This window comes from Ostrinia nubilalis, chromosome 16 (assembly GCF_963855985.1).
Source record: "Ostrinia nubilalis chromosome 16, ilOstNubi1.1, whole genome shotgun sequence".
NCBI lineage: Eukaryota > Metazoa > Arthropoda > Insecta > Lepidoptera > Crambidae > Ostrinia > Ostrinia nubilalis.
The window spans coordinates 764,498-776,917 of NC_087103.1; the positions used below are offsets into that span (position 1 = coordinate 764,498).

Consider the following 12,420-nt stretch of genomic DNA (forward strand, 5'->3'; position numbering starts at 1 on the left):
GGGCCAGTCGTCCATGGCGTCGCAGTACGCGCGGCTACAGTACGCTACAGTGCTACGGGCCGCCCACGCTACGTACAGTTGTGCAGGCGCACCGAGGGCCAGTCGTCCATGGCGTCGCAGTACGCGCGGCTACAGTACGCTACAGTGCTACGGGCCGCCCACGCTACGTACAGTTGTGCAGGCGCACCGAGGGCCAGTCGTCCATGGCGTCGCATCGCTCGCGCTCGTCGTGTCGTCGTTGCACGCGCGGCGCCTCGTTGCGGTGGACGCAGCCCTCGTGGATGTGGACTGACGTGATGTCGGAGCCGGGGATCTCGAACATCACTTCTAGTAGCAGGTTCTCCTGTAAGCAAAAAAAGAAATATGAGTTTCATGGTCCGTAAGATTTAGGGCCTAATGCTAAAACTTGCGTGGGTACATAGGGCGGACGCCAGGTCCTGACGTCCGACGCGGGCCAATCAAATCAAATCAAAATTATCTTTATTTGTTTAGACTAATTTAATTAGTAATTGCAAATCGTCAAATGCTCTTAAGGAGCCTATACATGTCTCATTCTTTTTTTTGCCCTACCAGCGCTTCGAGACAAACATTTGGCCACTATAGCTCACTATTATTTGTACCTTTAGTTATCTAGTACAGCACGCGGCATACGCCCTCTCCTCGATACGCATGTGGAAACCCGTCTCACGCATCTGCGCTACATTGGGTGCGCTGTTCATATTATTTTTGATGCGCCCATGCATTTGTCCTCAGAGCTTACGTGTTCAAGGTTAAGTCACACGTCTTCTATAGTTGAAAATTTCATCATGCCTTTCCATTAGGTAAGATGCAGGTCAAGAACTTCCTTATTGAAGCCACGATAGTCGAACGGGAAAGGGGTCGGACTAGACTCGAAACGGTTCGAACCCCGCTGCCGTTCGACTATTGCGGTGAGCCCACTCGTGACACAAGCATAATTTGGTAGTACGAGAGCCTAACAGGACTGTTAGGCCCAGAACACAAGGTGAAACGCAACTGCAAAGAAACCCTTTTGAAATTATTGATTTGAAACCAGTTTCAACCATTTTTCACACACGCTGCAACCACAATCATTTCGGTTTTCTTTGAGAACAGACGTTTGCTAAATGAGTTCTTCGAGAGCGAGAGTAGCTTGATAGTGTGTTATTATACAAGCAAGGATACTTTTCCACTTCTAACACAAATGTAATGTTTTTTTTGTTCGTCGTCAGCCATTTTTTAGAAAAGAAGCCAAATCCGATGAATGAAACGCAACGCGAATTTCCTGCACGACGGTTTCAATGCGACTGATTTGCAACGCGTTTCAAACCGGTTTCAAACTGGTCGCATCATGTGTGGTCTCTCAACGGAATCTATGGCAGAAACTTAGGCAGAACAGACGGTGAAACGCAACTGCAACTGCTAGTAACTTTTGAGTTGCATCTAAGTTTCTGCCATAGCGTCTGTTGAGAGACCACACATGACACGACCAGTTTGAAACTTTCAGTTTCATTTTAATTCATCAGAATCATCAGAAAGTTGCAGTTTCGTTGCAGTTGCGTTTCACCGTCTGTTCTGGGCCTTAGATGTAACTCAAAAGTAAATAGAAGTTGCAGTTTCGTTGCAGTTGCGTTTGACCGTGTGTTCTGGGCCTTAGTAATTTGTGTAATACAATCGTACCATGATGGCGCGCAGGCCGCGCGCGCCGGTCTTGCGCTCCATAGCGAGCGCGGCCACGGCTCGCAGGGCGTCCGCGCTGAACGACAGCTCGCACTTGTCCATCGCGAACAGCAGCTTGTACTGCGCCACCTGCAGGGAAACACATGTTCAGTGACAAGGTCAAAGTTGAATACAGTAGAATCTCGATTATCCGGACTCATTCTTCACGGTTTCTAATTACCGATTTTTGTATAGAATCAGAAATGAGGAGATCCGTAGGAGAACCAGAGTGACTGACATAGCCCGCAGAATCGCTAAAATCAAGTGGCAGTGGGCGGGGCACATAGCTCGAAGAGCTGATGGCCGCTGGGGCAGGAAAGTTCTTGAGTGGCGACCACGAGCTGGAAGACGTAGCGTGGGCAGGCCTCCCACTAGGTGGACCGACGATCTGGTGAAGGTCGCGGGAAGTACCTGGATGCAAGCGGCGCAGGACCGGTCTTTGTGGAAATCCTTGGGGGAGGCCTTTGTCCAGCAGTGGACGTCTTTCGGCTGAAACGACGTATAGAAAACACGCGCGGCACTTCACACTGACAACGCGTCCGCGCGCGTGATTTTTTATATGAAAATCACGCGCTCCGCGGCGGAGCGCGGCGCAGTGTGATAACCGCCTTAGGGTCTGGACCCATAAAAACGGAAGGCGCCGCCACCGTAATAAGGTCCGGACTTCGTCTTAGTTCATTGTTAAAAGAAATGGATTCATTCAATGTTCTAAAATGTTGATTTTTGACTCTAAATAATGTATTGAAAAGTCTTTCTATTGTAAAAACTTCATTATTGTTTGATTTTACTTTGAAATCGATTATCCAGATTTTCGATTATCCGGAACACCCCTGGTTTTAATTGGTCCGAATAATCGGGATTCTACTGTACTAAAGTCCAGTCGCCGAGCACACAGAATTCCGTCCAATGACCCCAAGCTACCCATCCTTATCATCAGCATCATCTCAGCCATAGACATAAAGACTGTGAAAATGCTTTATTGTGCCTTCGTGCGCAGTCATTTAGAGTATGCTTCGCAGGTGTGGAACCCAGCCTATGAAACATACGTAACAAGGTTGGAGTCTATACAGAGACGATTTTTACGGCATCTGCAATACAAATGCCGCGTCTTTATAGAAGACTACACACAGCGGTGCAGGCGCTTCCACTTTTTGCCATTATATATGCGAAGAGACTTAAACGACATCGCATTCCTACTAAAAATATTTCAAAATCATGTGGACTCCTCAGAGCTTTTAAGTCGTTTTCATATTAATACCCCCAAAAAAGTTACACGACACTTTAAAATATTGCAGGCACCCTTGACTCGGACCAACTATCGCAAAAATTCGTTTGTAATTAGAGTTCCTGATCGATTTAATTCTGTTTGTGATGACATGGAACTAGACTTGTTCAATACCCCTATCAACCAGTTTAAAACAAAATTTAATAATCTTTTCTTTGTTAGATAGTAGTTTGAACTTCATAAATTAACATCGTTCTCTGTCCGCAATAAAATTAATTAATTGTTTAACTATAGGTGGGAACTTTTAATTGGCCTTACTTTAATTATAAACATTACTTAATGTAACACTTAGCTGTAAGTTCTCCAAAAAATTGTAAAATAAAATAAAATAAATAAAATAGGACGTCCGCTGCTGATCATAGGCCTCCCCCAATGCTTTCCATGTTGCCCGGTTGGTAGCGGCCTGCCATCCTTATCGCTCACGCGTAATTATATTGCTGTCGCGCTCGCACACCCACTGCGGCCGCCCGTCGTACAGTCGTGACAGCAATATAATTACGCGCGAGCGATAAGGAGGGGTAGCTTAAGGTCATTGGACGAAATTATTTCTGTCTTTGTGGCATGTTAGCATAACCTGTATTCACGATATTTAGTACAGTCAGCGTCAAATAGTTCGTGACACCCAAAGTGGCCAAAAAGTTGACATCCTTATTCCAACTGTAAAAAAGATGTATTTATTTGTTATGTTACGAACTTATTGGCTACTTTGGGTGACTATTTGACGTTGACTGTACCTACCCTGGGAATTAGTGATTTTCAAAACAACCACCAGTAACGAAATAGTCAACTCACCATAGCGTTCTTGGGCTCCGTGAGTATCCGCACGAGCAGGTCCTGGTTGAGGCTGTGGAAAGGCACCAGCACCGGGAAGCGCCCCACGAACTCCTGCGAAAATGACACAGCGTATGTTAGCTACGTGCCAGGCACGTTGGTGGTTTAGGACTTTTTTTCATTTGCCCTACCTGTCTGTTTGTCTGTTAAAATGTCAAAAGTTTGTTCCAAACCGACACACGGTGTGTTGGCTACGAAAGAACTATTATTTGGTAGGCGTCGCACTCGTCATTTGTTTCTCGCGTTGGGTGAGTGCGTTAACAATATTACATTAACATTCCCTGCCTACAGGCTCGGGTCTGGAGACAGCCGCAAGCCAAGGGTGATCCAAGGCCATAGATGAGCGGTTTAGATACTATGGTGTGGATGTGTTATTAGCTGCAAAGATAAGCTATATCATTCTTTGACGGTCGCACACATGGTGGCAAAATATTTTACTCTTGAAATCTATCAGCTTGCTGTAAATTTTTTTTTTCTTGTGTTGACGTTTGTTAACGATATTCACAACACTTTTTCAGCCTACAGGTGTAGAGGGACGTATGAAGTCAATGGTCACTGACCGGGATTATGCCGAAGTCGATAAGATCGCGAACCTACTTCGTGCACAGCCCGAAGTCGCATTCGTATCTTGGCGTTGAGTGAGTGCGTTAACAGTATTTCATATACGTTCCCAGCATAAAGACCGCGGGTCCAGAGACTGCCGCAAGGCGACGGTAAGAGAGGGACAATTTAAAATGTGATCATAAAATGTTTGCATGTAAAATTATAAAATGAACAGGTTTAGTATTAAGTAACCATTTATATTATGTATATTGCACGCCATCTGCTTGGCAAATTATAGCTGAACAATTTTACGTTTAAATTTAAGATCCATCAATGTATGATATGTACCTACAATGAGGGCTATCGTTTTAGCGCTCACCAGTTAGCGCCACTGTAGAGTAAGGTCCTGTCACTTGCTAGTAGCGAAGACAGTGGCGCCAACTTGAGTGAGCGCTAAAGTGGTAGGAGGACTATCGCATTTCACTCATCAAGATGGCGCTACTGTAGAGTAAGGTCCTGTCAATCGCCAGGGGTGCCAACTGTTAAGTATAAAAACGATAGCCCTCATTGCAATAAACTAATTTGATTTGATTTGATTTGAGGGCGACTGACCGGGATCATGCCGAAGTCAATAAGATCGCGAACTTACTTCTTGCACAGCCCGACGTCGCGCTCGTATCTTGCGTTGAGTGAGTGCGTTAACAATATTTCATGTACGTTCCTAGCGACTGACCGGGATCATGCCGAAGTCGATGAGGTCGCGCGCTTACCTCTTGCACAGCCTGGCGTCGCACTCGTCTTGCGTTGAATGAGTGCGTTAACAATATATCATATACGTTTCCAGCATAAAGACCGCGGGTCCAGAGACTGCCGCAAGGCGACGGTAAGCGAGCGAGGGACAATTTAAAAATGTGATCATAAAATGTTTGCATGTAAAATTATAAAATGAACAGGTATTAGTATTAAGTAACCATTTATATGTATATTGCACGTCATCTGCTTGGCAAATTGTAGCTGAACAATTTTACATTTAAATTTAAGCTCCATCAATGTATGACATGTACCTACAATGAGGGCTATCGTTTTAGCGCTCACCAGTTAGCGCCACTGTAGAGTAAGGTCCTGTCACTTGCTAGTAGCGAAGACAGTGGCGCCAACTTGTGAGGATATTTGCACTTATCAAGATGGCGCCACTGTAGAGTAAGGTCCTGTCAATCGCCAGGGGTGCCAACTGTTAAGTATAAAAACGATAGCCCTCATTGCAATAAACTGATTTGATTTTAATTTGACTGACCGGGATCATGCCGAAGTCGATGAGGTCGCGCGCCTGCACCTTGCGCAGCCAGGCGTCGCGCTCGTATCTCGCGTTGAGTGAGTGCGTTAACAATATTTCATATACGTTCCTAACGACTGACCGGGATCATGCCGAAGTCGATGAGGTCGCGCGCCTGCACCTTGCGCAGCCAGGCGTCGCGCTCGTCGGCCTCGGCGGCGGCGGTGGCGTGCGGGGACGCGTCGGCGGCGGCGGCCTGCAGCGCGGCGCGCCGGCCCGAGCGCGAGTCCCACGCGCCGAAGCCGAGGTACTTCTCGTTGTTGCGCCGCTGCACTAGTCTGAGAAACAAACGGAACTTATTAGTGATTGACTAAGCTGTCTACGCGGGCAGCGGGAGTGGGCGGCTCTCGCGAGGCGCCACTTGGACCACCACCCTCCGCAAACGGCGCACCCTTGTATAGTCTGGTCTGTGAGCACGTAGAATTTTGTCCAATGACCCCAAGCTACCCATCTTTATCGCTCGCGCGTAACTATGTTGCTGTCGCGCTCGCACACTCACTGCGGCCGCCCGTCGCACAGTCGCGACAGCAATATAATTAAATGAATGACAAATTGTACAGCGCCCCTAGCGGCTATTTTCAAGAACTAAAATCTTCATAGATTTGGTCGCAGTCGCCTAGCGAGAACACCTAACGTAAACAAACACCTAAGGTAAAGCACACTGATGCACTATTTTACTACTATACTGCCCCTCAGCAGCTACAAATTCAGGAATAGAAATTGAACATCCATTATCCTTATAAATCGATGGTTACTAAAATCACTCTTTTTCTTGCTAGTGAATGTGCACGAGACTGGTACAATAGGTGGAGGAGTGTCTGGAGGGAGGGGGTGTCAGCAATGGCGATAAACCTGATGAATTGCGACATTTCATGGCTTTAACTGGTTTATTTTTTTATTCAGGTAAGTCACATAATCGTTTCAGCCAAATGACGTCCACTGCTGGACAAGGGCCTCCCCCAAGGTTTTCCACAATGAACGGTCCTGCGCTGCCCGCATCCAGGCTCTTCCCGCGACCTTTACCAGATCGTCGGTCCACCTAGTAAGTAGGAGGCCTGTCCACGCTACGTCTTCCAGCCCGTGGTCACCACTCGAGAAAGCAGCCCACATAGTTCGCAGAATTGCTGAAATCAAGTGGCAGTGGGCGGGGCATATAGCTCGTAGATACGATAACCGTTGGGGCAGGAAAGTTCTCCAATAGTCCCTTAAAGGCCTATTCAGACCTAAGCGGTATTCGCTACCGTCTGCGGCAGAAAAAACCCAGTGGGGTATTTATTTTTATTTTATTTTGTTTGGAAAACATACAGTGAAACAATAACAGATTATTAACCACTGCTTGAGAAACTATACACCATTTACATGTTTTCGCATATGTGTAACAATACAATTAAACAACAAAAGCCAATTCGCTTACATGAGAGTTATTTTTAAATTAAGATCTATACCTACATTAAACAGCTGATGAACCGTCGAACCAAGATTTAGCCAATGTGTCCCTAAAGAGATTTGGTTTCGAGTTAAACAAATCGAGTTCAGGAATGGTGACCAATTTGTTCACTTCACAGGCCGATCGCAAAAAGAATGAATTCTGTCTGTAGTTGGTACTGCAGCGGGGGATATTTAAATAAATAGGCAGCCTAACAGTTCTACTTGGAACTTTGAGACAGATTTTCGAGAGCAGTTCTGGAGAATCAATATAATTCTGTGCGATTTTTACTAAAAATATGAAAATCATCAAACTTCTAATGCTCGTAACTCAGTTCACACTGAGTTTAGAGGTATACATGTCATAGTAAGTTTGGTTTATTACACTATTTTGTAATCAAAAACCAAGGATTGGTCGATGGCCGCGCGAAAAAAAAAAGACGCCAATTTCCGGCATTGTCTTTTAACCAACTTAGACGTTTTATATTATTTCCTACTTACTCGTATTAATTTGTTGGACTTACACCCGACAATCTCTGTTACAAAAGTGATTTCTAGTCCCGTATGCGTCCTTTACGTCTAATGAATGCGTCTAATGAGTTTAGTCACCTAGTGTGCAGATGCCAATGAAGATTACGTAGGGGTACCGTATGTTTCAGAAACATCTAAATAAATCAAGCGATGACGAAAACAATATTTCCAATAAAGAGTGCCGAAGACTGGTGATGGGGGGATAGATGAGTGAGTATGCGTGAAAAGGGGCGTCTCTGTGGTACGGTGAAAAAATAAAATGATGCGCTATTATTGGATTTTTATCAGAGATCAAGCTGTGTAGTCCTGGATAACGTAAAAGTTGCGGTTGGAACCTAAATAGGTTTTGAATAGTCTATATCTCTATAATAGCGATCCTTTTCAACTAAAATAGGTAGTTTAGGACTTATTGGCGGGAATCTGAAGCGTCATGTTAGCGGTTTTGTTTTATTCAAATTCCAATTCGTGTTTAGGCGACTATTAATGTGTAATAATGGTGGGTTATTAACCATTGAGTATTCGTGAACGTGCATGAGTGTGGGCAAGTGAGGCAAAACAGTGCATCGTGATTCTTCGGGTTCTCACAAGTTGTCCATAGGAGGTCTCAGTAAAGCACCACAACTTTACTGAGACTCAAAGGGTGGGAAGGGGTATCATCTATCATTCTTCATTATATCATTACTTGATCTCATTTTGTAACTCGTATCACATAAATACTTGAAAATGGCACAAATCAAGTCGACCTCGACGTGTATTGCCAACATCATCAAAAGAAGAAGAAGAAGGTAGTTTAGTTTCACGCATCGACTAATTCAAAAGCAAAAGACTGTTTACCAACCTGTCGAGCCCGTTATAAGCGCCGCTGGCCACGAAGAGGATATTGGTGGTGTCGACCTGAACCGCGTCGCCGCGTAGTTTGCGCGAATTGCGCTCCGGCACCGACACCACTGCGCCTTCCAGCATCTTCAGCATGCCTTGCTGCACGCCCTCGCCTGGGGAAGGATATTAACATTGACATTTAGATAATAAGGTATAGCAAAAAGCTTTTTACATTATAAATAACTTGAAAAATTCGAACTGCCTAAGGCGGTCGCCCGGCAAGCGGAAGGTCGTGGGTTCAATTCCCGCCTTAGGCAGTTCGAATTTTTCAAGTTATTTATAATTTTCAAATTAGTTTGAGATGCGACTCTTAACGCTAAAAATTCAATAACTAAGCTTTTTACAGTCGAATTTTTTAGAATTCATCAGAAACTTAAACAAATATGGCCAACTGACGATAAAACATTTTTAATCTGTACACTAGTGAGGCGACAAAACCTCTCGTTAATCGCGAATTGAAATTATTGTAGTACTTACGTACATATAGAAAGAATTTATAACGCTTTAAAAAGCAGTGCATTAAATAAAATTAGTAGTACATTCAATGAAGAAAAAATACATTGTTGATTAAGACCCTATTTAAATCTTCTATTTAAATGCAATCAGTAATAAAAATGATTGAATAATTGAAATAAAATCGATTAAATTTACCGATTATTGTCTATGACTTACAGGTTACAACACTGATGTGTCAGAGACAACATGGAGATAACACATAATTTTAATTGTCAAGTCTATTTGACAAGTCTCACAAATTTTCATCGTCCACGTATTTTGCTAAAATAATTTGTTTCAAAGATTGATTTCAAACTTGTATTGATCGTGAGAATAAAGTTGGTTTCATGGGCTTGTGAATTAATGTGTATGGTATTATGAACACGTAAGTGATTATGGTGTATTTGTGTATGAAAGTGTTTGTTTACATCTCTGCTGGATTCTAAAAAATCGAGGTATATGTGCCTTCCGCGCCGGCCGCCACCCGATATGAGCACCCCTGCTAACGGTTTTTGGGGTCTAGAATGTTCAATCGACGCCGCGACGCATCGATCGCCACGCGTTTCACATAAAGGTCTGTTTGAGAATCGATGTTGTATGATCGTTACAAGCTGAAAGATAATAAGAGCTCATTCTAATTACTATGTTTGAAAGGTCAGCAGTGTATTTGCAAGACCGCACTAACTGTTGGTTATGTAGTTATTGACATTTTTATCCCAATGCAGTAGTCATACAATTTTCCGTGTGCGGTTCTGCAAACACTGGATGTTATATTGTTTTAAACTTTCATGGTCACTATTGGATTGACGACTAACATCCAGCTCTAAACGTCTTATTTACTAAAAGTCAATGATATTATAGAACTATAGATATGTTACGTTCATAGAAATTACGATTTTAATCCGTTCCGAGCTATTCCAAATTGCACACATTGACAAATGTAACTGATAAGTGAAACAAAAGATACGAAATAGTAGGCAAATGAAAGAGATAGCTATAGTTTTAACGATTCTGCACTAACTAATCTATGTCCGCAGCGCACGCATCCTTATCGCTCTAACGTCAAAACAAGATCGCTTTCTCTTTCTTAACTTGAACATGGCGCATGGCGTCTTGATTGTTTGCATAAATAATTGAAAATATAAATACTAAATAATTTTGCATAATCACATGTGGTAAGAGATCCCTTGTATTTTGTTTACTTTAGAGTCATAATTGGTACACTTTCGAAACACACACGATGGCATTTTTTATTTATTTTGGTAAGAATACAGGAACTTACGGTGTGGTACGCACGTGATTGCACGACGCAGGCCACACGCAAACTAAACACAAGACGTCCCAATTGGGACGTATTTGGGTATTCACCGCGCGAGCGCTTATAACATTATCTGCTTTTGTTTTTATATAATATCATTGCTAAAAGTCCTAAAAGAGTAGCAAGATAAAATCAAGTAAGTAATATTAGTAAAGACGTAGTGTGAGCAAGGCCCCCAATAGGTGGACCGATGATCTGATGAAGGTCGTAGGAAGTACCTAGATGGGGGCAACGCAGGACCGGTTGTTATGGAAATCTTTTTGGAGAGGCATTTGTCCAGCAGTGGACGTCATTTGGCTGAAACAAATTATGTGACTAACCTCCCACATCTCTGAGCTGATGTATTCCGGGCACGGCGCCTATTTTGTCTACTTCGTCCAGGAACACGATGCCTGTCTGTGCACGCTCAACACTGAGGAAGAAAATTTTAAATCATTTAAAAGTTGTTTATACTCGTCGATTATATTGATTAGTGCAGCTGCTCTCTCCCGAATCTGCGAATAAGCACTGCGATATTTTTTCCTGTTCATGGTAATTACACTTGAAAATTTTGACGGGTTCATCCAGTGTCTAAGTAGCTCAGATGGAAGAGCAGTCGCTCGGCAAGCGAAAGGTCGTGGGTTCAATTCTCGCCTTAAGGCCTATTCAAACCTGAGCGATATTCGCTGCCGCTATGGGTACAGGTACATACCGCGCGGGTTTCGCTCAGGTATTTAGTATCAAGTATCGCAGTTAGAGCGACCTGAGCGATATTCGCTGCCGCTGTGGGTAGAGGTACATACCACGCGGTAGCGAATACCGCTTAGGTCTGAACAGTATTATTACCGCATACCCACTGGGTTTTCTATGCCGCAGTCGGTAGTGAATACCGCTTAGGTCTGAATAGGCCTTTAGGCAGTTCGATTTTAGTAGTGTTGGCGTCCTGCAGCAGTTGAAAACAATGACGCTTGCTAAGTCTATTATAACTTTCAGCACCTCCCTATTTAAGACAAAGGTACACTCACTCCTCCATTTGCCTCTGGTGCATTAGAGACTTTTTTTTTATCCACAACGAGGAAGCTCTTGGCCTGTATCTCACCTGATGGTAAGTGATGATCAGGCCGAAGGTGGAAGCGAGCTTCCTCAACGGAATCCTCAACCACGGAGGAACTGGCTATCTTACCTTTAACTGCCGGAACACAACAATGCTGTTAACATTGTTGTTATGGCGACAGACTTAGGTAAGATGGTGGTAGCTAGCCAGGCGGACTTAGAACAAGCCCTAAGACCAACCAAACCGAACTGAAAAATCTGCCCCCACTGGGAATCGAACCCGGGACCTCTGCGTCTGAAGCAGGTGGTCTTAGGCCTCAGCCTCGAGTTTAGCGGGCAGCGGGGCGGGAGCGGCGGCGGCGCGGGAGCGGCAGGATCTTATGCGTAAAATCAAATAGACCGGTTCTCGAAAACAGCGGCGCGGCAGCGAGGCGGCAGCGGGCAACGAGCGGGCAGCGGCGCTTGAGCGGGCAACGAGCGGGCAGCGCACCCCTTCTTTTGCCCACAATAAATCGAGCGTTAGGAATAAATTTGAATCGAAATAAAATTGTCGCCGTTGTTCAAACATTTCGTTTGCGAATAAAAACAAATATCTCGACAACACAACCCCGAACACAACACTTCGCCGCTAAAGCGCCGCGCGAGCTGCCCGCTTGTTTCGAGAACGGGTCTGCGTTGCCCGCCCCGCTCCCGCGCCGCCGCCGCTCCCGCCCCGCTGCCCGCTAAACTCGAGGCTGAGGCCTTACCACTAGACCACAGAGGCGGTTAAGTTAGACCTGGTACTATAGTCTTTTTCACCTAAGATGATTCGTATGACGTTTCGAGTTTAAAAGTTATAGAGATGTCACATAACTAAACCATAGCGATTTATCTATCGATTTTTTTCTAAGAGTTAGTAAAACCTACTTTTAGAGAAATATTTTGTATAGGTGTTATTTAACAAAAAACATGTTTTTTTTAATTACAAATATTATTGTAACAATTTTTTATTGATAATATTCAAATTCCATGGACTTCGTGTTCAAAAAAACG

At 44.1% G+C, this 12,420-nt stretch overlaps 1 protein-coding gene across 1 annotated transcript in view; it reads right to left on the minus strand.

Annotated features, from left to right (window-relative positions):
• Window positions 1-12,420, minus strand: part of LOC135079495 (uncharacterized) — a 50,350-nt gene that overhangs the window by 8,607 nt on the left and 29,323 nt on the right. Inside the window, exons 16-21 of the mRNA XM_063974151.1 lie at window positions 10,677-10,768; window positions 8,503-8,656; window positions 5,791-5,986; window positions 3,794-3,886; window positions 1,678-1,806; window positions 172-343 (exon numbers count right to left, since the gene is read on the minus strand). Coding sequence (XP_063830221.1) covers window positions 172-343; window positions 1,678-1,806; window positions 3,794-3,886; window positions 5,791-5,986; window positions 8,503-8,656; window positions 10,677-10,768 — 836 coding nt within the window. The remainder of the gene's footprint in view (window positions 1-171; window positions 344-1,677; window positions 1,807-3,793; window positions 3,887-5,790; window positions 5,987-8,502; window positions 8,657-10,676; window positions 10,769-12,420) is intronic.